We start from the raw sequence: 27319 nt of genomic DNA, 5'->3' as shown, positions 1-27319 counted from the left end.
CGAATGGGAAAGAGAGGGTGAATAAAACGGCAAGGGTGAAGTGGGAGAGATGAGTTTGTGATGGGTACTTCGTATGTCTTGACTTGAGCGAAGACTTCCCCGGCAACGGCGCCAGAAATCCTTCTTGCTACCTCTTGAGCACTGCGTTGGTTTTCCCTTGAAGAGGAAAGGGTGATGCAGCAAAGTAGCGTAAGTATTTACCTTAGTTTTTGAGAACCAAGGTATCAATCCAGTAGGAGGCTCCACAGAAGTCCCTCGTACCTACACAAACAAACAAGAACCTCACAACCAACGCGATAAAGGGGTTGTCAATCCCTTCACGGCAACTTGCAAAAGTGAGATCTGATAGCGATAATAAGATCAGATAAATATTTTTGGTATTTTTATGATATAGATTGGAAAGTAAAGATTGCAAATAAAGATAGATCGGAAACTTATATGATAAAAGATAGACCCAGGGGCCATAGGTTTCACTAGTGGCTTCTCTCGAGATAGCATAAGTATTACGGTGGGTGAACAAATTACTGTCGAGCAATTGATAGAAAAGTGCATAGTTATGAGAATATCTAGGCATGATCATGTATATAGGCATCACGTCCACAACAAGTAGATCGAAACGATCCTGCATCTACTGCTATTACTCCACACATCGACCGACTCCTGCCTGCATCTAGAGTATTAAGTTTATAAGAACAGAGTAACGCATTAAGAAAGATGACATGATGTAGAGGGATAAACTCCAGCAATATGATATAAACCCCATCTTTTTATCCTCGATGGCAACAATACAATACGTGCCTTGCTGCCCCTGCTGTCACTGGGAAAGGACACCGCAAGATTGAACCCAAAGCTAAGCACTTCTCCCATTGCAAGAAAGATCAATCTAGTAGGCCAAACCAAACTGATAATTCGAAGAGACTTGCAAAGATAACCAATCATACATAAAAGAATTTAGAGGAGATTCAAATATTTCTCATAGATAAACTTGATCATAAACCCACAATTCATCAGATCTCGACAAACACACCGCAAAAAAGACTTACATCGAATAGACCTCCAAGAAGATCGAGGAGAACTTTGTATTGAGATTCAAAGAGAGAGAAGAAGCCATCTAGCTAATAACTATGGACCCGGAGGTCTATGGTAAACTACTCACACTTTATCGGAGAGGCTATGGTGTTGATGTAGAGGCCCTCCGTGATCGATTCCCCCTCTAGCGGAGCGCCGGAAAATGCCCCAACATGGGATCTCGCGGACACAGAAGGTTGCGGTGGTGGAATTAGTTTTTCGTGGTGCTCCTGGATGTTTTCAGGGTACGTGGATATATATAGGCGAAGGAGGTAGGTCAGGGGAGCCACGAGGGGCCCACGAGGGTGGGGGCGCACCCTCCTGCCTCGTGGCTTCCTCATCTGCTGCTTGACGTCCACTCCAAGTCTCCTGGATTGCGTTTGTTCCAAAAAGTTCGATCCCGAAGGTTTCATTCCGTTTGGACTCCTTTTGATATTCCTTTTCTTCGAAACACTGAAATAGGAAAAAAACAACAATTCAGGTTGGGCCTCAGGTTAGTAGGTTAGTCCCAAAAATGATATAAAAGTGTAAAGTAAAGCCCATAAACATCCAAAACGGGTAATATAATAGCATGGAATAAAAAAAAATATAGATACGTTGGAGACGTATCATGCATCAACCCCTATGCATAGATTACCCTAATGTCACCTCGGCAATCCGCGAGTTGAGTGCCAAAACATATATCAAGTGAATCGATATAATACCCCATTGTCACCACGGGTATTCATATGCAAGACACATATCAAGTGTTCTCAAATCCATAAAAGTATTCAATCCAATAAAACAAAATCTCAAAAGGAAAACTCAATTCATCACAACAAGATAGAGAGGGAGAAACACCATATGATCCAACTATATTAACAAACCCACGATACATCAAGATCGTACCAAATCAAGAACACAAGGGAGAGAGAGAGAGATTAAACACATAGCTACTGGTACAAACCCTCAGCCCTGAGGGTGGACTACTCCCTCCTCATCATGGTGGCCACCGGGATAATGAAGTTGGCCACCAGTGATGATTTCCCCCTTCGGCAGGGTGCCAGAACGGGGTCTAGATTGGTTTTTCATGGCTACAGAGGCTTGCCGCGACGGAACTTCTGATCTAGGGTTATTTGATGGTTTCACTATTTATAGGATTTTTTTGGCATCGGTTTCACGCGAAGATGGGCCTCGAGGTGAGCACAACCCATCGGGGCAAACCAGGCCCCTCTGGCACGTCGTGGTGGGTTGTGCCCTCTTCGTGGCTCTTCTGGCCCTCCCATGAAGCTTCGGGGGTCTCTTTTGTTCCCAAAAAATCGTCAAAAAGTTTTAGCTCATTTGGAGAACTTTCATTTCTGCACAAAAAACAACACCACGGTAGTTCTGCCGAAAACAGCGTCAGTTCGGGTTAGTTCCGTGCAAATCATACCAAAACCATATAAAATTGTTGTAAACATGGCATGAATACTTCATAAATTATAGATACACTGGAGATGTATCAGCTTGATGTCTTCGTCTTGTGTAGCTCTTTGATGACTTGTCTTTCCTTTCCAAATCCTTGCTTCTACGAGAGGGTCTTCGTTCATAATGATCATCTATACACCTTCTCTCTCTTGGTGGTGATTCATCTCTTTTACTTCTCCTTTTTGGTGAATCTTCTCTTTTCTTGTAGGGAGTCCTACACTCATTGGAGTAGTGTCCGGGTCTTCCACAATTGTAGCAATTACGATCATGACTAGAAGATCTTTTATCATTGTAGGATCTTGACTTGGAGCTTCTCTCTTTGCTTCTATTCTTGTAGAACTTTTGAAGTTCTTCACCATTAAGCTTAATTCCTCATTGAGGACTTGTTTCTCACTTGATGTTGTGGGAGCATCACATGAAGCTTTGCAAGCAACACTTGACTTGTTGTGGAGCTCTTCCTTATCCTTAAGTGACATCTCATGAGCAACAATTCTATGAATGACTTCCGTGGGCTTGAGATCTTTGTAATTGGGCATCATTTGGTTCAAGGTGCACACGGTATCATATTTTCCATCCAAGGCTCTCAGGATCTTCTTAATGATGAATTTTTCGGTCATCTCTTCGCTTCCTAAGCCGGCAATCTCATTTGTGATGAGATCAAGCCTAGAGTACATTTCGACGACTCCTTCACCATCCTTCATTTTGAACTTGTCAAGTTGACTTTGAAGCACATGCAATTTGGATTCCTTAACAGACTCGGTACCTTCATGCATATCAACCAAAGTATCCCAAATTTTCTTTGCATTCTCAAGGCGGTTGATTTTGTTGAATTCTTCAGGGAACAATCCGTTGAAGAGAATATCGCAAGTTTGAGATTGTATTGCAACATCTTCATTTCTTCCGTGGACGCTTCATGATCCGATTCTTTTCCATCCTCGAAGAAATGACCTTGCAAGCCAATGCGCACAATAGCCCAAACTACGGGGTTATGACCAAGAATATGCATTTTCATCTTATGCTTCCAACTAGCAAAATTAGTACCATCAAAGTAAGGACCTTTACGGTGGTAGTTTCCCTCGCTAGATGCCATACTCTCCTAGGTTGTGAAACCAAGGCTATGATCACCAAAGCTATGGAAATCAACGCAAATGGAGACCAAAGCTCTGATACCACTTGTAAAATCTAAAGTAAGTCTAGGGGGGTGATTAGACTACTTGACCAAATAAAAATCTAACCTTTTCCCAATTTTAGTTGTGGGCAGATTTTAGCAATTTAGCACAAGTCAAGCAATCAACCTACACATGCAATTCTACGAGTTTAGCAGCGGAAAGTAAAACATTGCATATGAAGGTAAAGGGGAGGGTTTGGAGAAGGCAAACACAATGTAGACACAAAGATTTTTGGCGTGGTTCCGATAGGTGGTGCTATCGTACATCCACATTGATGGAGACTTCAACCACGAAGGGTAACGGTTGCGCGAGTCCACGGAGGGCTCCACCCACGAAGGGTCCACGAAGAAGCAACCTTGTCTATCCCACCATGGCCATCGCCCACAAAGGACTTGCCTCACTCGGATAGAACTTCACGGAGTAGGCGATCTCCTTGCCCTTACAAACTTCTTGGTTCAACTCCACAATCTTGTCAGAGGCTCCCAAGCGACACCTAACCAATATAGAAGACACCACTCTCCAAAAAGTAATAGATGGTGTGTTGATGATGAACTCCTTGCTCTTGTGCTTCAAATGATTGTCTCCTCAACCCTCAACTCTCTCACACAAATTTGGATATGGTGGAAAGATGATTTGAGTGGAAAGCAACTTGGGGAAGGCTAGAGATCAAGATTCTTGTGGTATGATTGGTATATCTTGATCTGAACACATGAGTAGGTGGTTCTCTCTCAGAAAATGGAAGCTGGAAGTGTAGGCATGTTCTAATGGCTCTCTCACATATGGAGAAGGGGGTGGAGGGGTATATATAGCCTCCACACAAAATCCAACTGTTACACACATTTGACCCAACTCGGTCAGACCGAATAGAAGAACTCGATGAGACCGATTTAGTTCAAAATGTGAACGTTAGGAATCTCGGTGGGACCGACTGGAACAACTCGGTGGGACCGATATGCTAGGGTTAGGGCAAAACCTCATCTTGGTGAAGCCAATTCCGTGAACTCGGTGAGACCGATTTCAGCAAAGAGCAAACAGAGAGTTGGTTAAGCAAACTCGATGTGACCGATCGCTCATTTCGGTGAGACCGAAATGTTACAAAGGGAAACAAAGAGTTTGCAGGGCCATCTCAGAGATACCGAGATCCGTATTGGTGTGACCGAGGTGTTAGGGTTTCTGGCAGTGGCTATGTCAAATGAACTCGGTGGCGCCGGATAGAATAGTTCGATGGGCCGAGTTTGACTTTGAGTTTTGGACATATTTGGAAATGAGAAAGTGGTTGAGGGCTTTGGAGCAATATCACTGAGCACTTTGAGAAAGTAGACCATTAAGCAACACCTCATCCCCTTTCAATAGTATTGGCTTTCCTATGGACTCAATGTGATCTTGGATCACTAAAATATAAATGAAGAGTCTTGAGCTTTTGCCAATACGTGTCCTTAGCATTTTGAGGGGTCCACATCTCTAGTCCATGTCATGCCATTCAATGAACTATCTGAAATATATTAATGGATATTGGTTCAATGAGCTACATGTTGTTATGAATTACCAAAACCACCCGAGGATTAGTTGCACTTTCAATATGCTTGCACAAAATTGAGACATTATTTAGTGCCGAGCGCTTGCATAGTAGCTTGTCAAGCCAATGTCATTAAATACATGTTGCATAGGCCAATTCTTAGTGGTAGAATTGGCAAGTGGGCTTATGCTTTGACTGAATATGATTTGTCTTATGAATCTCTAAAATCCATGAAAGGCCAAATGATTGCTAATTTTATTGTTGAGCATCGGATTAATGACAAGCATGATGTTGATATAAACCTTGTTACGTTAGTACCATGGAGACTATATTTTGATGGTTCGATTTGTAGCAATGGCCAAGGTGTTGGTATTGTTTATATATCTTCTCATGCCGCTTAGAATATTTTTGCACAAACAATCAAGTCGAATATGAAGCATTATTATTCGGCCTAGAGATGTTACTTGCTATAGGTGTTACACATATTGAGGCTTATGGTGATTCATTACTAGTGGTGCAGCAAATATCCAAAGTCTTTCAGTGTTTGGATGAATCACTTAATGTTTATCTTGATAAATGTCTAGATATAATCTCTACTTTGGACTATTTTAGCATTGCTCATATATCTAGGCATGACAATTGTAGAGCAAATGAGTTGGCACAACAAGCATCCGACTATCATGTTGATCATGTCATGTTTCATATTTGTCAAAAGCCGATGTCTTGTCTTGCCAATTTAGGAGAGGCCGGACCAGAGCTCACTGCTTCGGCCACTAACAAGCAATCTAGTGCAGGTGGAAATCAAGATTGGAGGAAGCCCATTATTGGCTACTTATGTAATCCGAGTGAAAGGGTGGATAGGGCTTTTTAGTGAATGGCTTTCAAATATACAATGAAAGATAATGATCTTTATTGCCAAACAGTTAATGATGTTCTTTTAAAGTGCTTGGACGAGGACCAAGCAAGAGTTGCTATGGGAGAGGTACATGAAGGCATTGTGGCACTCATCAGTCGGCTCCCAAGATGAAATGGTTATTGCACGTGTTGGGTTCTATTGGCCGATGATGATTAATGATTGCTTCAGATATTATAAAGGGTGTGAAGCATGTCAAAGGTTTGGTGATATTCAATTGGCTCCTGCTGCTATGTTACATCCTATTATCAAGCCATGGCCTTTCAGAGGATGGGGTTTAGACTTTATTGGAGAAATTCATCTGTCTTCCTCAAAGGGGCATCGTTTCATATTGGTGGCAACCGATTATTTCACTAAATGGTCTGAAGCAGTACCTCTCAAGAACATGACACATACGGAGGTAATTCAATTCATAACAGAGCACATTATTCATAGATTCATCATTCGTCAAACGTTAACTACAGATCAAGGTTCATCTTTCATGTCACACCAAGTCAGAGAATTTGCCGAATCTTATAACATAAAGTTTCTCAATTCCTCTCCGTATTATGCCCAAGCTAACGAACGAGCATAGTCTAGCAATAAAGTTTTAATCAAGCTCATCAAGAAGAAGATTGAGGATAATCCGAGGAGATGGCATGAGTTGTTGTCTGAAGCTTTGTGGGCACATAGAATCTCAAGGCATGGTGCGACGAAGGTGACTCCATATGAGCTAGTATATGGTCAAGAGGTTGTTTTGCCAGTGGAAGTAAATTTGAATGTTTTGAGAATAGCCAAACAAAATGATTTATTGGCAATAGACTTTTATAACTTGATGATGGACAATATTGATGAGTTTGCGGATAAATGTTTGGCTGCTTTGAAGGCCATAGAGAAAGACAAGTTTAGGGTCGCAAGAGCTTACCATAAGAAAGTCAAGTTGAAGAATTTTCAAGTTGGCGATCTCGTCTGGAAAGTGATTCCACCGATTGGTTCAAGAGATAGAAAATTCGGGAAGTGGTCTCTGAGTTGGAAGGTCCTTTTAGGATTACAAAAGTAGTTCCCGAAAACTCATATTTGTTGGAATATGTACAAGGGACATTGTTACCTCGAGCTCTCAATGGTAAGTACTTGAAGAAGTACCACCCTAGTGTGTGGCAGGAGGCCTAAGTAGGCAATGGCCGATATATGATTATCTCCCTTAGCACAAATATGGCCGATACATAATTATCACCCCGAGAGATATAAATGGCCGATGAAATGTTTACATCCTCCTTAGAACAAACACCATGCATATTATTTTTCGGCATGCAAGTTTTGCCGAAAAATAGGTGGGCATGTGTTGACATCAGATTTTGGTATGGCATAAAAGGCAAATAAGACGGCCTTGAGTAAAAGGGGTTTTAGCATGAGAAAATTTCATGTCGCCAAGTGGAACAACTTTCATGTTTAGGTTATCGCCATCCGACCTCATCTTGGGGGCCGAAACTATACTTGGAGTGGCAGAGTTTAGTGTTCCGAGTGCTTTTTGGCTGATTACGCCTCAAAGACCACCTTAGATGAAGGAGCACTCCACATGAATTGTCTTTGTCTCGTTGAGGCAATTGATTTTCATATATAAATCATCTTAATCCGAGTTCATATGCAAAAGTTAGAGGCAATACACTACAGACTGACCCTGAACGCAAAATATGGCGCGAGGTACTAACACCCACCTGGGAGATGTCTGATGGGTCACGCGAGCAATTCGGCCCTCAAGACGACCTTGAATCAGAAAACCTTCAATAGAAAAAGTTTTGTCTCGTCGAGACGGTCGATTTACATATATAAATTGTCTCGGTCCGAGGTAGTATGCAACTTGGGGAGGCAAAAGAAGATCAGGTTGTGTTTTCAGTCGGGAAATCCGAGTGAAAAGCTTACCATCCGAATGAAAGCTTACCGATCGAGTAAAAGATTGCCGCCCGAGTGAAAGTATAGTCATCTGAGTGGAAGATTGTCCTCCAGGTGAAAATATTGCCATCCGAGTGAGAATATTACAGATCCGAATGAAATATTGTCATTTGAGTGAAAGTTTGCCGTCCAAGTGAAAGTTTGTCGTCCAAGTGAAAGATTGCCGTCCGAGAGAAATTATTGCCATTCGAGTGAAAGTTTGTCGTCCGAGTGAAATTATTGCCATCTGAGTGAAAAGTTGACATCCAGGTGGAAAAATGTAGTCGGGTGATCTGAGTGAAGGGGCCTAATGTCCGAGTGGGGAGATTCAAATTCGAGTGCTCCGACCAGAAGCTGAAAATGTGCGTGAATGGTTATCTGGATAGCTTCGGATGGAAAAGTGTTCAACATGGAAGTTGTGTGTATCGTTGAAACGGTCAACTTTGGCTTGGGGTCATCATCATCTGAGATAATATACGACCTGTAAATTCACTACAATACTCAGACAGTCCATTCAGCTACATGACCAAGTCCGACTGAAGGTTAAAGATGACTTCATAGAGTGTTCAAGATGGCCTTATTTGGGAAAGTGATCATCACGAAAGTTGTTCCTCTTGTCGAGACGCACAAATTTGAATTTGGGCCATTTTTATCGGAGGTCATATACAAGTTCTACGGCCCACGCAAGTAGTAAAACAGAAATATGGGCCAGATTCAGACTGGATCTGAGTTGAACTAGAACTAGGACTCTAGGACGTGAATTGATATAATTTTTCTTGTAAGGAAAGCCTAGGTGAATCATTTTCTTGTACGGGGAGTCAGCCGCCTCATATATATATGTAAGGGGTGACGACCGATTGGACAACACACAATCGAAAAAATCAATATACTACCTATTCATCTATGTTTTATCTCTTCATCATTTTTTCTCTCTCTCATTCTTCGCTGTTCCTCGAGTTTGATAGTTGCGAATCCCGAGGCTCTAGGGGTGAGCGAATCGACTTAGGGCAGCCCATAGCCGCCGCACTCCCTGACGGGGTCCCTCCCGAGCGTGTGGGGTTTTGGGTCTGCAAAAGCGCCCGTCGACTATCCTGCGTATCACGCTGTCGGTCGGGTCTCCACGCACGTGAGTTGCGGTGCATCACCCCCGTGTCAATGGTACACGTGACGTGTTCGGATGTCAATAGAAAGCGGCTCGGCAGTTGACACGCGGCCGTAGGTGGAGATGTATATTTGCATCACGAGGTGTTATATTTTGCATCTCCGAATGACGAAGATGTAATTTTTTTCATCTACATCATCTGTTGGATAAGGGTTTCTGAACCTTAGAGATGCAGAAGTTTAGTTATTTTTGTAAGAGCATCTCTAGGCGTTGGCCCGCCTAGGAGGCTTAAAAATCGTCGCCTGGGGGCGAGCATGCGCTAAAATCGGCGCTGGGGGCGATTGGGTTCCTAGCCGCCGCCCCCAGGCGCCGATATCGGCCCATTTTGGGCACAAATGTGACCGCTTTTTGGTTCAGTTTCGGCGTAAACTCGGCCCATATTCTCCGTGGTTTGGCGCAAATTCAACTACAGTAATTTTTTATCACATAGTTCATCCCAGAAAAATCAATAGAAATCAAATAGTTCAACAACAAATAGTTCAATACAAATTATATAGTTCAACAAACAAAAACTCATATTTCATCACACGTCGAGCTAGGTGTGGCCCTTGAGCCTCCATAGGTGCTCCACCAGATCCTGCTGCAGTTTGCTAATGCACCTGTGGGTCTCGGATCTCGTGACACATATTAAGGAAGATAGTCCAGGTTGCCGGTAGCTGGTGGTCAATTTGCGCAAGAGGACCCTGCCTGTAATATGGTTTGGTGTCAAACACTGGCTCTTCCTGCTCGCCCTCAATGATCATGTTATGCAAGATGACACAACAAGTCATGATCTCCCACATTTGATCTTTCGACCAGGTCTGAGTGGGGTACCAGACAACAACAAATCGAGATTGGAGCACACCAAATGCCCGCTCAACATCCTTCCTGCAAGCCTCCCGAACCTTCGCAAAGTGGGAGTCCTTGCCTCCTGGCACAACGTTTGAGATAGTCTTCACAAATGTAGACCATCTTGGATAGATGCCATCGGCTAGGTAGTACCCCTTGTTGTAGTGCCGGCCAATGACCTCGAAGTTCACCGGAGGAGCATGACCTTCAACAAGCTTGACAAAGACAGGGGAGCACTGCAGCGTGTTGATGTCATTGTGAGTTCCTGGCATACCAAAGAAGGAGTGTCAAATCCAGAGGTCCTGTGTGGCCACTGCCTCAAGTACCACACTGTAACCGCCTTTGGCGCCTTTGTACATCCCCTTTTCAAGCAAATAAACAGTTCTTCCATTTCCAATGCATGCATTCGATGCTTCCAAGCATCCCAGGAAATCCTCTTGCTGCATTCTGTGCTAGGATCCGAGCAGCGTCTTCAACATTGGGTTATCACAAGTATTGCGATCCAAACACTGCCATCACTACCCCACATAACTTGTAGAAACACTCAATGTTCATGGACTCGACCATGCGCCCGTAGTCGTCGAGTGAATCACCGAGAGCTCCGTATGCAAGCATCCTCATAGCTGTCGTGCACTTCTGGATTGATGTGAATTCAAGTTTGCCGATGCAATCCTTCTTGCACTTGAAGTAGCTATCAAACTCCCGAATGGAATTCACAATCCCGAGAAAAAGCTTTCGGCCCATCCGATAACGGCGCCGAAATACTTTGTCGCTGTGTAATGGAGCGTCGGCAAAGTAGTCGAAGTAGAGCATGCCATAGCCTTCCAAACGATTCTGATTCTTTGCTTTCAGCCATCCCGGCGCCGAGCCTCCTCGCCGCGGCTTTTCATCGCTCGCGAGCAGGTCGGCGAGGGCGTCGAGCACCATGAGATGCTCCTTGTCCTGTACGTCGGCATCGACTTCCTCCTCCAGCAACGCCGCGAGCGCCTCCTCGTTGTCCGAGTCGATCGGCCGAGCAAGCAAATCGCCGAACACCTGGCGGGCACGGCGGGCGCAGAGCCGTCAGTGTGCCGCCCTGCGTGGTCGGAGCGCCGGAAAACTCGCCCGGAAGGTGGTGGAGAGGTTGCTGCGGCGAAACCTTCTGTCTTTTTCGGCGGGCGATGGCCTATCTAGCGGTGCTGGGCGTTGGGCGACACCGGGATCGATAGGGTGGTGCCCGAGCGCGCGAGGGTGGGGGCGAATCTGGACGATTGCCTTGACTTTTCGCCTGACAGCATGACCCAGGCGTGTTTTCCCCTTTCGCCGGAGTCCCCGAGCGCCCTCCAGTGCGCTGGGTTCGGCCTGGGATCGTCGGGCCCAAAAAAGGGGTCGAGCCGGCGAATTTTGTCGTCTTGGGAGCGCGATTCGGGAGTTTTTTCGACGCCAGCGCGAAAAAGTCGTCCGGAGGGCCTGTTGGTGGCGCGGCCAGAGATGCTCTAAGAGCATCTCCAACAGCCGCGCTAAACTAGCGCCGCGCCGCAAATAAGTCCGTTTTAGCGCGCGCGCAACGCGGCGGGTCGCTCCAGCGGGCACGCCAAAATGGCGCGCGCGCTATAACGAGTTGGGCGCGCTGTCGGAAACACTGTCCCGCGCGGTGTATTTCGGGCGCCCGCTACAGCGCGCGGCACACTCGAGCGCTCGCGCCCGCACTTCCTTTCCCACTTCCACCCCCATCCTGCCGCGGCGCCGCCGCCGCCCGCGCCCCCCGGCGACCGTTCAGGCGCTTCCCCGGCCTATCCCCACGCCGCCGCGCTTCCGCCCCATCCCCTCCTAGTCCCGCCGGCACTCGCGCGCCTCCGTCGTACGAGGAACAGCGCCCGAGCGCTCGCTGCCACGCCGCGCCCGCAAGGTGTTCGACAAAACGCCTACAAGGTATGTATTGCTCAAACTTCATGAATTTGGTGCATGTTTTGAATTGTAGTTTTTATAGTATAGTATTGAACATTGTAGATGAGTTCGTCGTTTGATTCTTCCGAAGAAGAATTTGATATGGAAGAGGAGGAGGATCTTGCAATGATCCTAGCTATGCATATCAATAAAAAACCGAAGCACGGTGGTTCGGTTATGGGTCGGGAGAAAATTTGGAGAGATAGGATTGATGCCCATAACAGATTGATGAAGAACTATTTCGTGAAGAATCCCACATACCCGGAGTCGTATTTTCGTCGCCGGTTTAGGATGAGCACCGACTTGTTCAGGCGCATTGCAGAGAAACTAGCGAGCCATGACCGGTTTTTCCAGCAAAAGAGGAATGCCGCCGGAGAGCTCGGGCATAGCACCTTTCTGAAGGTGACAGCCGCTTTGCGTATGTTGGCATACGGTATCCCGGCTGATCTAGTTGATGATCACTTGGCTATGGGTGAGAGCCAAGCCATCATGTGTGTCAAGCGCTTTGTAGTGGGAATTGTGCAAGTGTTTGGCGAGGAATATTTGAGATCTCCCACTGCTGAAGACGCCGCAAGGCTATTGACGATGAACAAAGTGCGCGGCTTTCCTGGCATGCTTGGCTCAATAGATTGCATGCATTGGAGTTGGAAGAATTGTCCAAATGCATGGCATGGGCAATTCCACAGCCAAAAAAAGGGTTCCACTATAATCCTTGAAGCGGTGGCCGATCAGGAGACTTGGATTTAGCATGCATTCTTTGGAATGCCTGGATCTTTGAATGACATCAATATTGTCAACCGGTCACCACTGATGAATAACATTGCAAACGGTGAGTTGCCACCTGTGCAGTTTGTAGTAAATGACCGTACGTACAACTATGGCTATTATCTAGCGGATGGCATCTATCCAAAGTGGCAAACCTTCGTGAACCGTTGAAAAAGCCGGAAAGTAAGAAAAATCTTGATTTCCACAATGCTCAGGCGGCGGCTAGAAAAGATGTGGAGAGAGCATTTGGGATTTTGCAAGCCCAATTTGCTATTGTGAGAGGACCGCCTAGATTTTGGGATCAAAAAATGCTTTGGTACATCATGCACGCTTGTGTGATCATGCACAACATGATCATCGAGAATGAGCGTGGCCAAGATTTAGACTACTCACAGTATGAGCTCTTGGGACATCCCGTGCGAGTGCGACGGAGGGCTGAAAGGGTAGCCCGTTTTATTGCCTCCTATCATGCCATTCGGCGTCCCGCAACGCACAATGAACTTTAGAATGATCTGATTGAAAAGCGGTGAGCATGACATGGACGACAAAGAGCATGATGATTTCTGCATTCGACTTTGTATTGTTCATAAACTATTTGTTGTGTTTATTAGTTGTTGTACTGAACGATAAACTATTTGTTTGAGTTGTAATGATAACGAAATTGAACTATTTGTTGTTGAATTATTTTGTTTGTTTGATCATTTTTGCTCCTTTTCTTGAAATGTATATGTTGTTTGTGCGGCGCGCGCGCTCTATTTTTACGCTCTGCTGAAGCGGCGCGCGCGCTGCATTATAGCGCGGCTACTGGAGCCAGCGCTGACGGCCGCGCTAAACCAGTCGAAGCGTGCGCGGCAAACAGGTTTTTTATGCGCGGCGTTTAGCGCGGCTGTTGGAGATGCTCTAAGTACATGAGCTATTGAAGATCTCAGGCGCCGTGAGCATAGCAAATATGGAGTACCATCGTGGCGTCGACCCCGCCGCAGGGGCAAAATCGTACTTTAGCCCCGCGAAACGCAGGGGTAGGTTAATACTGGGCCGCTGCTCCCCCTCCGCCCCCCCTCCTATCCCCACCTCACTCCGCTTGTGCGGCCGCGTGGTGCTGCTGCTGCGGAGTTGCGGCCGCGCTCCCCCCTCCCTTCCCCCGCAGAGCTTTCGCTCCGGTAGGATCGAAGCTCCGGCAGCCCGAATCTCCTCACGGTTCGTGCCCCTCCCCTGCCCCCCGCCGCCTCCTCATTCGGTCTGGACGTTCCGCCGCGCGCCGGATCGCGGGCCGCGCGCGCTTGCGGATTTAGGGCCGCTTCACGTTTCGATCTGCGTGGTCGATCGAGTGTCTCGTGCTGGTCAAGTTGCGCTGATTGAGTTGGGTCTTTGGGTTTGAGACGCGGTAGGGTTTTGGCGGGTTTTAGGGTTGCGTGGGCGTGCATGCCTCCTGATCTGGGTGAGGAGGAGGTTTGGATTCGTGTAATGAGCTGTGTTAGTAGGCTAAACTGCTAAAGGGCGCTTAGATCCCTGCTGGGGCGCTTCGATGGCTTTTGCATGATTAAACATGGCCGTCTAGCCTCCTGATCGATTTTATCTTCGTGGAAAAGACTTGTTGGAAGCTAGCTCACTTGTTGTGGTTGTGTGCTATATGATTGGTTCCCAGGCAAAGGCATGGGTGCATGGCGTTTCTTGATGGTTGATTTGGGCAATCATTTTGTTTTCTCTAACCTAGCTGCTTGTTTCTTGCTCTTTTGAACGGTAAAATCTGGCTTTCAGGTTAAAAAACTAGATGCTTGGTTAGTAGGGATGGAACAACTCAGTTAGAGAATGCTATGGAACCAATGCCATTTATAACTTGCGCAAGTAGTAGGCAGACGGAGGTCCTGGAAACCTATTGGATAATACATGCAGCTTCAAGCTTATGTCTTATTATAGAATGATGTCAATTAAAATAGCAGACGCTCACCTGCTCTCAAATTACGGTTTACTTGGTTGTGTGCTTCTGCATGACTGATTGACTGTATGTAGAATCAGATGGTGATGGGTGCAAAATAGTTTACACGTCTCTATTTTGTCTGCGCCATTATATCTATAGCTCTTTGTTTACTCACAGCTTGAAGCATCTGTGCTGGCTCCTTGACTATGACCATCGAGAAGATGGGTAGAAAGAAGAATCCAATTGTCTTTCTGGATGTATCGATAGGTGATGGGCCTGACGAAAGAATGATATTTGAGGTACACTTTCTTTTCCTTATAACTTTACATGCGAGTTTGGGTGGTATATATGAGATGGCCTTTTGTTCCCAATATGTTGATGAAAAATTCATTTTCCTCGCAGCTGTTTGCTAATGTTGCTCCCCTTACAGCAGAGAACTTCAGAGCATTATGCACAGGTAATGCTCCTTAAACATATTTAAGTGAATAGATACAAGTGCCATCTGTGCCCAAGTTGTACTTGTGACTGTGTAAAAAATTAGCTGCAGTTCTGGTTTAGAAGGTTTATTGTGAACTTTGAACACTAGTAGGTAAATAGAATGCCAAATTGCCAATATTTGCAGATTTGCTTGTTGAAACCATGTGTTGGTGTAGTGGTTAAGGCATGCCTTTTGTTGTCCTAGGGCCCACAAGTTCAACAGGTTGATTTTATGGATTAGCTTCATTTCATGAGAAGTTCATCCTCTCCCTTGTTCCTGGTACTGTAGCTCTTGCTAATTGAGGTTCTGTGCTCCAGGTGAGATGGGAATTGGACAATCAACTAAGAAGCCATTATATTACAAGGGATCAACATTCCACCGTGTCATCAAGGGGTTCATGGCACAGGTCAGTTCTTCTTCTCTCTCTCTAGTATAATTTTATGCAGTAAATGGTTTTGCATTTGATCATCTATAATGTTTTCTCTTAGGTTAGCTTTATTTTTTCTGTTTTTAGTCAATTTCCTGTTTCCCTCTCCATGATGTAGGATGCAGGGCAGATGATCTCGACTGCTTTTCTTATCATATACTCCCTCCTTCCCAAAATGTAAGGCACGTTTGACTTTGCGCGGTTTTTGATGCATGACTTTGACCATTAATATATACCAAAATACATGGATTGAACATGTATAAATGGTATCGTCGTAATTGTCTTCCAAAACAATTTTATTTCATATGTATTTATACTAATTTTGTAAACATTGAATAAGTAAAAATCATAGTCAAAGTTATATGCGATGAAGATGAGAAAAAGTCAAGCGCGCCTTATATTTTGGGAATGAGGGAGTAGTATTTAAAGTTGTATTCATATTTCTGTGTTATCTACATTTTCAAAAAAGAAGAGGGAAATTTGATTGCTGTGTTACCACAGTTTGCTAATTCTCACTTGCTTTTTCCAGGGTGGTGACTTCTCAAATGGAGACGGTGAGTTATACTATTTGTTCTTTCTTCTCTTACATTTTGTTTGACCTATTTGTTCTTTCTTCTCTTACATTATGCACAAGACCCTACCATCACATGATCTCTTTCTTCTCCTGTATCTTCCATTGAAATAAAATTAGTGTTTCTGCGTCGGTGCTTATACAGAGCATATGTATGCAAGTATGCACAAGACGGTTGATAGATGCTAGTTTTGATAAAGCTGTTATTTGATTAACTTGAATGAATCAACTTTAGTTCACTTCACTGATTACGAGTCGAGGGACTAGTCGAGACTAGTCGATAGACTAGTCTACGAGTCGCAACTTGAGTGTCGACTACAAATCTCGTGTAGACTACTTGGTCTAGTCGAGCAGTCGACAGACTAGTCTGGACTAGTCGAGCTATTTGAGTCGAGCGACTCAAAATTTTGAGGGGATAAGTTACCCAGCCTGGCTGGAGCTCGTGCTCGGGCGGCAGCCATGGCCGTGACATGTAGGCGCGCGCGGCCCTGAGATGACAGAGAAGGAAGAGAGATAGAGGAGAGGAGAGGAGGAGGCATGGAGGTGGTCGGCGGCAGCAGCCGGGGCCGGCGGAAGGCGGCTGGAGGCGCGGGTCGCGCACGCGTGCTCCCGTGTGTGATAGTGCTGGCGGTGGCAATGGGATCGATCGGGAGCTAGGGTTCCAGTGACGGGAGCTAAGTAGGCTGGCCACTTGGGCCCAAATGGGCCAGCTGGGGGGTGTTGTGTGGTGCTGGGCTGGGCCTGGCGAGCGTTGCCTCACACTTCTGGTTTTATTGCATACTGTACTGTTTATATATACTACATACTTGTCTCAAAAAAAATACTACATACTACTACTAGTTATTAACAATAGTTGAGTACTACAGTACCATGTCGACTAGTCCAGCACTAGTCTAGACTAGTCACGATTAGTCTATGAGTCTCAACATCGGAACGACTCGTCGACTCGTAAACCTTGGTTCACTTGTAGAAATATACTTGGATAAGAACGAGATGCAGGGAAAGAGTTTCATAACAGTTCATTTCTGTGACATAAACCTCTTTTTATTCTTATATACACATAGTAGTATCCCTGCCTGTTGCTTCATATTTTCTTATTTGTGGAAGTCATGTTTTCAGGAAATGGTGGAGAAAGTATATACGGCGAACAATTTGAAGGTATTAAGCTCTGAAGCTTAGTATGGAATCTATTCATTTAAAGTCTAATGGGCATATGTTCCATATATAATGTATTTATAATTTGTAACTTTTTCAGAAGGTTGGTTATGCAGTTTAATGTTGCTAGTTGTAGACACACCTAAAAGAACTCACCAACACATTTTCTCTCGTCATTCCAATCCTCCAAATATATCACTCATCCTGTTGTGATGGTAATCAATGTATTCTAATGGCAATTTATTATTTGCATTTCAGATGAAAATTTTGTGCTACGCCATGATGACCGGGGTCTCTTGTCAATGGCAAATGCTGGACGTAATACCAATGGCTCCCAGTTCTTCATTACGTTCAAGCCTAATTCTCATCTTGACAGGTTTGTTTGGATGTGTTTCATTTGAATTGTCATGTAGGTTTCAGACTTGCACAACTTAGGACCATAAGATTTGGGCAACCCTGTGCCTTAGGTACCGTTATCAGCAAGAGATGCGAAAATAAATGTTGTCTACCCAATCACTCATGTAATTTGGTGTCAAAATTGATAAGATATGCTCTCCCATATTTTGATGTGCCTTACTATAGGCATTTAACTGTCATTCAGTCAACTGTTTTTGTTTTCAATGCTAAATAAACTTCTCATTGAAATGTCCAATTGCATATAAAATCAGGAACAAAATCATTGCAGTCTTTCATGTGGTGTTCCTAGAGGAGCACATCATTTACTTAATTTATCTATTTTGTCTGGTAAGAGTTGCCTGGCACTACTTCCTTTGTGTTGCTTGTTGGGTGCACTTGGATTTAAGTTAGTGCCTGATTGAAATCTTTCCAGTATCACTTCTTGTTGAGGAGTACTTCTTAAATATAGTTTCATTGTCCGATCTGTGTCATCGTTTTCCGTTTCCAATTTATGGGTGTTCTGATGCCATCCGCACTAGGAGATCTTGTTGATATACACATTGAGCCCTTGAAACTTTGGATAGTAAAAAAAAACCATGGATGTGACTACTAAAAATTGTAAAAAAATATGATTGAATGTGTGACACTCAGAAAAAAGAGATCAAGCTCATAGTCTTGTTTTTGTACTATATAAGTATTTGATCTTGTTTTGGCAAAACCTTTCGCATGACCACATGTTCTAACATGTTGCATATGCATTAAAATATTTTTTTCCTATTAAAATTAAGTATTAATGGGTTAAGACCGCATCCTCAATTACTTTGCATAAATCCGTTGTGTGCAATTGTGGAATGAATGTAGTTGCTTGGTTATCTCCCTGTTAATGTGAATGTGGATGCTCTCTAGTTTCTGGATTACAAAGTTGAATCTCAGGTATGGACGTATGGTACTTTTTAGGCTTCAAATATGGAGGATTACAAGTCACGGTGTACATATACTTTCCATGTATCAAATACGGCAGGATTACAAGTTAGAGCATATGTAGCAGGTTAACTATGGCAGGATCCCCATATTTTCGTATGCTTAGGAGTTCTACTATTTTCTTACCTTGCAGGAAGAACACTGTTTTTGGCAAGCTTATTCTTGGAAATGATGTGCTGAAGAGGATTGAGCATGTTGATGTGGATGGTTCTACTAATAAGCCTATTGTTCCAGTAAGAATAGTGGATTGTGGGGAGCTTGTTGATGGTAAAAGCCGGGCATCTGTCTCAACTGAAAATGGTACTGCTCAAATCAACGATAGCACTGGAGATTCTCAAATGAACTGCAATTTTGAAATTTTAACAACATACGTAGCAAGCGTGATCTAAGCATCTATAATTCTAGATCTTTTTACCATCTTTTCTATGCTACTATATCCTACAGATAAAAAGAAAGTTAAGTCAAAGTTGTCCATTGATTCATCTGAAGACGAAGGTAATGAAGAAAAACACAAGGGCCGTCGCAAGAAATCTTTGAAGAGGAGAAAGAAGAAGAGAAGATACTCTTCTTCAGAATCAGAAACCTCATCTGAGTCTGAGTCGTCAGATTCTGAGAGTGAATCAGATTACTCCAGCGAGTCGTCTGACATCAGCAGCTCAAGTGATGACAAGCGGAGACGAAGGAAGAGACACTCCAAGAAGGATAAACGCAAGCATGGGAAAAGAAGGCGAGATCGCAGGCGCGAGAAAAGACGTCGAAAGCGTGACAGGAAATCAAAGCAGAAGTCAAAAAGGTTTGTTCACATTGCCAAATTGAACATTTCAGCCTGTTTGCTGACATATAACATAAGTTCAATTACCAGGATGGTAGAGAGTGACAGTGAAACTGGAAATGCGAGTGATAGCAGCTCTGAGGATGCCAGAAGAAAGCGGCAACGTCATGGAAGGAAATCTAAGGCCACATCTCAAATTTCTGGTAATTTCCTTTTGTGGCTGATGCATGTGCTGTACATATCTATGCATATTTGTGTTGCTTCATTTCATTTGGTGTAAGCTGGAGTAGATGTTATTAAACTTGTACCAATTTCTTTCTTGGGCCATCAGCCCATGGCCCATGTACATCAAAATACTGAAAACACATTATGCACCATCTCAAATCCCTAAACATACAAAAAAGCTGCATACCGTGCCATTTAAGCCCCACAACCACAAGTGATGTGGGAGTTAGATCATGTTAGGTAGTGGTATTCAGCTACAGAATAGTTATTGTTGTCTCTGCACTCAAGCATCATTGATTACTGTCTGCATCATCGAATATGCTTGAAAGCTGGAAAATCAAGTAGTTGCATGCTTGTATTTGCGCGATATGAAACCATTGGGGTACTTTGGTGGCATTAATGCAATTACAATCTGTCAGCTATTCACCGCCTTACAATTTTCTTGCCAGCTGAAGATCACACAGCAGTAGCTGCTCTGAAGGATGCCACTTCAACTCAGGAAAAGATTGGAACACCAAGGAGTCTGGCACAAGAAGACAAATCTCAACTGGAGAATGGCGAGATGCGCACAAATGGTGTTACCGACTCCAAATCTGAAAGGAAGTCCGGTATCGTACCTGTTCTAACTGGCAACCGAAGCAAATCTAGGTTCCCTATACTCCTTCACACATCAATCATTATTTGTGCTTACTGCATCTGCAAGCAGTGTTTCATCTTACATTGATAAGCAGGAGCCAGAGCACGAGTGCTAATCACTCCATGAGCAAGAGCATGAGTGTAAGTCCCAGAAGCCCAATCAAAAGGTCAAACGTCAGCCTGGAGAGATTGGTAAGCCCGAGTCCTGTTCATCAGCGTTGTAGAAGTCCTGTCCATGCTTCCAAACAAAAAGAAAGCAGGAGCCCACCCCGACAGAGGAATATGAGCATGAGTCCTCATCGAAGAAGCCCCAGCAAGAGCCCACCTGGAAGGGCAAGCAGAAGCCCTGTTGTCCGCAGGAACAGGAGTCCTGTTGAAGTTCGGACAAGAAGCATTAGCAGGAGCCCAGCTAGGTCCTTGCAGCGAAGAAGTCCAAGTAGGAGCCCGGAAAGAACCCATGTGCGAAAAAGTGTCAGTCCAAGCCCCACACCTATGGAGAAGGGAAAAAGCATTAGCCGAACTTCTGCAAGATCTCCACTGCACAAGGGTTTTAGCCGGAGCCCTGATATGCCTCCTAGAAAGACTACAAGCAGAAGCCCTCAAAGGAATGCTCATAGAAACTTTAGCAGGAGCCCTGTGGGATCTTCTAGAAGAAGCTTGACCCCTGTACGAGGTGGTCGATCTCGCAGGAACGCCAGCAGAAGTCCTAGCCCACCTCGCAGGGCAGTATCACCACCCAATCACGGTAGGAGCCCATCTAGGAGTGTCTCTCCCGATGGATCAAAACGCATAAGAAGAGGGAGGGGCTTTACTCAACGTTACTCATTTGCAAGACAGTATCGTTCACCTTCTGTTGATCGTTCTCACCGCTATGGTGGAAGAGGTGATCGTGACAGGTAACTTATTTAACTTTATTTTCTTCCATTCTGGAGAAATTACTGTAATAACTCTGTAGATATCAGTTACCAAGACACTCTTGAAGTTACTGTTATATCTCTTCTGCAGGTATATCAGTCACAGGGGCACTCGTTATCGATCACCTCCAAGACGATACAGAAGCCCTCCAAGAAGAGCATCACCAAGGTATATTAACTATTCAGAATGGTTGCGCGTACAACAATTGGACATATGACTATCCAGAATGATTGCACGTACAACAATTGGACATGATTTTATCATGATATTTTTATCTTATAAACAATTAGGAAAAACATCTAACTTTGTTTCTCTTAATCTTCCAATTCTAACCCCACACAAATGATGTAATTGAACGTTCAGTTTCTGCATTATTACAAACTTGGAAGGAAATTTGTCGTAGTGTATCACTGTTCTCAACTATTGTGTTATCGGATAAGAGAACATCATGTTGTGCTTGCATATTCTTGACACAGATTTTGTTGATTATTGTGTTGTGTGGTGATGAACATCTTTCAACCAATTATACTGCAAGTTTATAGAACATATGTATAGCCTAGTCGAGTGTAAGGTTAAATTTCATATTTCTCTTGTTTTTCTGCTGTGGAGGTCTAGCAGGTACAGAAGGAGGAGCGGAAGCGTGTCACGCAGCCCACCAGCTTATCGAGACCGCGCAAGGGGAGGTGGCTACAGCAGGAGTCCAGTACGTAGTCGTTCGCCTCCTGGTGGGAAACCAAGTTCCCGCGGTGATCGTGCACGGTCGCTCTCCAGGAGCAGGAGCCTGTCTGGGTCAAGATCAAGGTCCCCACCACCTGTGCAGGATCGCTCCCCCCTTGCCTCCCCATCTCCAAAACGTGCAAGTAACGACAGGTCCCGGTCTATGTCGGTGAGTCCTGAAGGGAAGAAGGGTTTGGTTTCCTATGGAGATGGCTCCCCTGATTCTGCTGGGAAGTAGGGGAAAAAGAAAGAAGGCATTCACTAGCTGTTTCCCCTGCTGTTGTTCAGCTCTGTTAAAATGTTACATATGTGATTCGAGATGATTTTGAATTTGGTTGAATTATCTCTGGACAACCATAATCTGAGGTTAGTGTATGGTTTTGTTAATTGCATGCCAACATTTTCTTGTATCAATCCTTGTTAATGGTGCGAATCATGGTTTTAATCAAAGCTGCTACATGTAGTAATCTTATAGTACTTTTTACAAATATGGACACCGAGTCTCTTATGATCAGTCCGAGTTAGTCTCACGAACGATCTTGAGGTTTAGTATCTAGCACGTCCGTATGCTATATATGAACTGTCCCTATTTGTCAATTACTACAAATATACAGTATCCGATTATCACTGATGGTTTTAGGCTGCGTTCCCATTTGGTGGCTTATGATAATCTTGGTTTGGAATGATTTGTTGGATTGTTATTACATGTTTGGCGTTAGTTATCAGCTTCCGATAGATGCTTACAACTGCATGTCCACCCAATTTTTGGTATAATATTACAACTGCATGTTTGGAATGATTTGTTGGATTGTTATTACACATCCCGAAAATTTAGCAATCCTAGCAGTTCATGTGCGACCTGTCGAAGATGGGGCTTGCAACAGAAGAAGAGTTACCCTCTCGCAGTGCACTTCCGCATCCAACCGTTCGAGCAAGATTCAACCTGAACCTCACTGCTATGGCTTCAGCCGTAAAAGCATCATAACATATGTCCATTTTCTCATTTGCTGCAGCAATAAATTTCCCATTGTGGTCTGTATAGCTCTAATAGTGTCTTCCAGTGAATCAATATCAAACCGAACATCAACGTTCAATTTGACGTACCAGTTCCTTGTTTTGCCCAATCTGATCGACAAGGACGAAATTAGCAGCAAGAGCTCTCACCATCAAATTAATTTGGCTTTCCATTTTGTACTTCTGCGCTCCCACCACAAATACCAAGAAGCAGTGGCTATTGTTTCTTTGAATTTTGGTAGGCCAAGGACTTGAACATCATGGTCCGGCAAACTGAGGGACTCCAACGCTACCTTAGCAGTCATGTCAATAAGAATCGCCTTCTTAATAACATCATGCACACGTAACAAGTTTCAAACTTCAACAACCAATTGGCATTCAAACAACAGATGCCGAATATTGTCGGCGCTCAAGTTGCAGGCTGGGCAGTGCGGTTTCATTGTAATATGTCTGTCTGCTAGGATTACATGACATGGGATTGCGCTGTGCAAGGCTCTATACATAAAGATTTTGATCTTTTATGGGCAGTGAAGGCTCCACACTAAATCCCATGTCCCTGTAGATGTCGAAGAACTCGCAGCAGGCTGCAATTTGTGCCCATATTGATGTTCCCATTCCACATGAGGGCAGAATGTACAATTCATGTACTGGAAGAGGAATGGCCAAGATCCTTTGAGCATCTACATGACAAAAAGTTTGATTCATAAGCTCTTCATCCCAGTCTCCTGTTGATGGATCAATAAGGTCACAAACACGAGAGAGGAGGTGATTACCCCTATTAGTTATCACCTTTTTGGAGAGTGATTGTGGAATCGAGGCGTTGTGACGCCCGGATAATTAAGCTACAATAATTACCTGCAAATGATGCCATGTCATCATATTACTGTTGCTAACTCTCGCTTGATCCAAATCTTAGTTTGAACTCAAATTCAAATTAAAACTCCAAATTCAAAGTTCTCGAACATGCAAAATAAAAAGTTCAAAGTGTGACGAATAATCCCTAGATATTTGTCATGTTGGAATCAAACTCTTTTGGATTCCCAAAGTACCCCTGAAAATTTATTTAGTGATCCAGGAGCATTTAAATTTGGCCTTTTCAATTTCTAAAAAAGTTAGACAATTCCTTTTGGCCTCAAACTTTTTGTGACTCCTAAAAAAATTGTGATTGATTGATGTGACAAGTCTCATATAAAACAAAACCCATTTAGTTTTATAATTTAATAGAAAACAGTAGCTAAGAAGATAAAAATGTGAAAAAGGAAATAACCCCCCCCTCCCCGGCCATCCGACCCAGCTAGCCAACTGGCCGGCCCAGTCGGCAGCCCACCCCGGCCGACCCACCTCGCTCCCACCTTAACGCCCCACTCCCACGACGCAAACCCTAACCTCCCCCCACTTCCCCACTCTCCCTCGATCTCTCCTCCCTCTCACGCCCGATCTGGATCGGGGCAGCGCCCCCCCCCCCCGCGCCGCCCCGTTGCCACATCGCCGCCGCCCCGTTGCCACATCGCCGCCGCCCGAGGAACCCTCCTTGTCGCCCGGCGCCTCTGGCCACCCCTCGCCGGCATCTGCCTCTCCGTCTCCTTTCGCGCGGCGCCGCCCGACGCCGCATCGTCTCCGGTGCCCCGCCGCCTGCTCCATCCCGTCGGCGCCGCTCCATCACCTCTCCCTCGCTGGACGCCCTCGCCACCTCATCCACGACCGCGCCGACGCCGGGCTGCCTCGTCCCCGTCACCGTCGTCCGCCCCGCCTCTCCATCGCCGGCCACCCCGAGCCTCCCTCGAGCTCGCTGCCACCTCCCTACGACTCCGATGCGAGCTGCCGTTCTCCACTCCTCTCCTCTCCCCGGTAGAATGAACGCGCCTGCGCCGTCCCCAACCCCCTGTGGTCACCATGTCCATCTCCATCGCCGCTTGCGCGCACCGGACTCCCCCTGCCTTCCCGTGTGTCGCACCGCCGAGACCGCCTCTGCCCGCACACGACTCACCTCGCTCGTTGTGGCGATGCGCACGCGTGCTCCCCTGCTGCCCGCAATTTTTGCGCATCGCCCCATCCTTCTCGCCTTCACACGCCGGCGGCCGCCCTCGCCCGGCTTCGGCCGCGACCTGCTCTCCCCCTCCAATCGCTGGCCGGCCTCCTCGCCGCGGCCGGCGCCCTCCCCTGGCCGCGCCGTGGCCACAACCCCGCCCGCGCCCTCCGTCGCCTCCGTGCGGGTGTGCAGACGCCCGCACCCAATAACGCCCGTCGCCCAATTAACCCCCCTGGGCCACTGACGTTGGGGCCCCACGCCCTTGTTTACAAAAAAATGGAAAAAATATATTAATAAAAATAATTAATTAATTAGTTAAACAACTCATTAACTTAATTAATTAAACTTAATTAGCCTAACCACCTAGTTTAGTTAACTAAACTGTTAGAGTAGACTAAAACAGTCAATGACGGGGGCCCACCCTTGTTGACCAGTCAAATGTTGACTGGTCAACTGGGACCCCCTGGACCCACATGTCACCCTCTCGTACACTTCTGTGTACACAGATCTGGGTGCACCTAGCATTTACTCATTATTTTCCAAATTAAATTAAATTGCAGAATATGTTTAAAACTTTGAAAAATCATAGAAATTAAACCATAGCTCGGATCGAAAAACTTTGTACATGAAAGTTGCTCAGAACGACGAGACGAATCCGAATACACGGCCTGTTCGCCCCGCCACACATCCCTAGCATCGCAAACATGCAACCTTTCCCCTCCGGTTCATCTGTCTGACAGACGTCCGGAACCGGGAAAACTTTCTCGGATGTTTTCCCCCTTCGCCAGTATTGCCTAGCACTGCGTTAGAACACGTCTAGCTCTGCCTGTTGTCCTGTTATGCTCTTGCTTGCTATGTATTTACTATTTTCTCCCCCCTCTTCTCTTCGGTAGACCCCGTGACGGCTGCCGATGTCGCTGTGATCGACTACGTTGACGATGACCCCTCCTTCTCGCCTGAGCAACCAGGCAAGCCCCCCTTTGATCATCCCGATATCGCCCATTCTATACTCTCATGCTTGCATTAGATTTTGCTACTGTTATTGATTACTCCTATTCTCATGCATAGCCTACTTTTGTACCTGCTTATTGTTACCTACCTGCTTATCCTAACTGCTTAGTATAGGTTGGTTAGTGATCCATCAGTGCCCCCCACCTTGTCCTCGTTGCCCCTGCTTCATCATCGATGCCTCGATCAACGTGATCGACGACTAGAGCCCAACACCTCACATCACATCACGCCCCTTTAGTTGCTCGACTGTGCAGAGCTACTATCGAGTATTGAGGGTGATCCCTCATAACCCACTCCTGATGATAATTCTGTAGTGTAGCTATTCGGTCGTGGTCATCGAGGGTGATTTCCTCTTTCACCATTCCCGATATGGCTCTGTCGTTCAACACCTCAAGTGTGAACCTTGAGGGTGGTCCCTCTTACGCTCACCTTGATGATTACATTGAGTGAAATCCTCCGTGGGTGATTCCTCGGGTTTTCCCCTTGATGTTTAGACACACGGTTACCTTGAATTTACTTGAGACCATTGTTGAAGTCGGGTCGGTCCTGAGGGGTACCCGCGAGTTGATGTGAATGTCGGGCGGGCCCGTAGAGCACCCGCGAGTTTTCCACGTGGCACGGCCGGGCAGTCTGGGCCCTTGCCGTAAGTCCACGAGACGGGGCGACGGGGTCACCTTATCATGAGTCTCTGCTCGTTTCCGCAATCCCCCAATGCACTAACAGGTTTGGGTATTTGTTCTGACTTGGCCTCTGGCCTTTACGCACTAACCACCACGCGATAATAGATATGGGCCTCAGCGTCGTGGTATCAGCCGAAGCTTTGTCAGACGTCCAGTTCAGCATTGCGGCATGGCCTGGCCGGCGCCCTAGTAAAGGTGGCCTGGATCGCCCTACGCGCAATGATTAGGAGTGCAACGGGCGATGGGCCCAGACCCCGGAGTGCTTAGGATGTAGACCGGCAGGGACCTCTCTACTGAGCATAGGTAGGGCTGCGACGTGTTGATCTTCCGAGGCCGGGCATTGACCCAGAAAAGTGTGTCCAGCCAGAGTGATCAAGCATGTTGGGTAACGTGGTGCACCCTGTAGGGAAGATATATATTCGAATACCGTGTCCACGGTAATGGACTTCCAGACTTGTATCCGGATCTTATATAACTTGAAATGGATACCTGAGATATGTGATGGATATGTGGCTCCGAGATTGCTTTCTTGCAGGGAGTCGAGGAAGGATCTCTGGGCGTTGATGTTACAACATGCTTGTTTAATATTAAAATGCTATTCTTTACTCTTCCACATGCTGCAAGATGCTTGGAGCTGCTTGAAGATGCTAGTCTTTGTTAGGCTAGGCCTTCCCCTCTATTCTGGCATTCTGC

General features: G+C 45.5%; 1 protein-coding gene across 3 annotated transcripts; it reads left to right on the top strand.

The window, feature by feature from the left end:
• The first annotated feature begins 13730 nt into the window (after positions 1–13730).
• LOC123136927 (peptidyl-prolyl cis-trans isomerase CYP95) lies at positions 13731–22342 on the top strand. Of its 3 annotated transcripts, none has more exons than XM_044556440.1 (14): positions 13731–13898; positions 14797–14918; positions 15022–15076; positions 15415–15503; positions 16054–16078; positions 17215–17253; positions 17509–17626; positions 18761–18927; positions 19072–19420; positions 19490–19602; positions 20074–20272; positions 20356–21156; positions 21266–21343; positions 21794–22342. In XM_044556440.1, the coding sequence occupies exons 2-14, from the start codon at positions 14826–14828 to the stop codon at positions 22128–22130; spliced, it is 2463 nt and encodes an 820-aa protein (XP_044412375.1). In that variant the 5' UTR covers positions 13731–13898; positions 14797–14825; the 3' UTR covers positions 22131–22342. The 3 variants fall into 3 exon arrangements, with proteins under 3 accessions (XP_044412375.1, XP_044412374.1, XP_044412376.1); XM_044556439.1 differs by having other exon boundaries at positions 21785–22342; XM_044556441.1 differs by lacking the exons at positions 13731–13898; positions 14797–14918; positions 15022–15076 and adding an exon at positions 15643–15701 and having other exon boundaries at positions 15412–15503; positions 21785–22342.
• The last annotated feature ends 4977 nt before the right edge of the window (positions 22343–27319 follow it).

The sequence above is a fragment of the Triticum aestivum genome, chromosome 6B (assembly GCF_018294505.1).
Source record: "Triticum aestivum cultivar Chinese Spring chromosome 6B, IWGSC CS RefSeq v2.1, whole genome shotgun sequence".
NCBI classification, from domain to species: Eukaryota; Viridiplantae; Streptophyta; class Magnoliopsida; order Poales; family Poaceae; genus Triticum; species Triticum aestivum.
The sequence above is the reverse complement of the archived record's forward strand: the minus strand, read 5'-3'. Positions and strand labels throughout refer to the sequence as shown.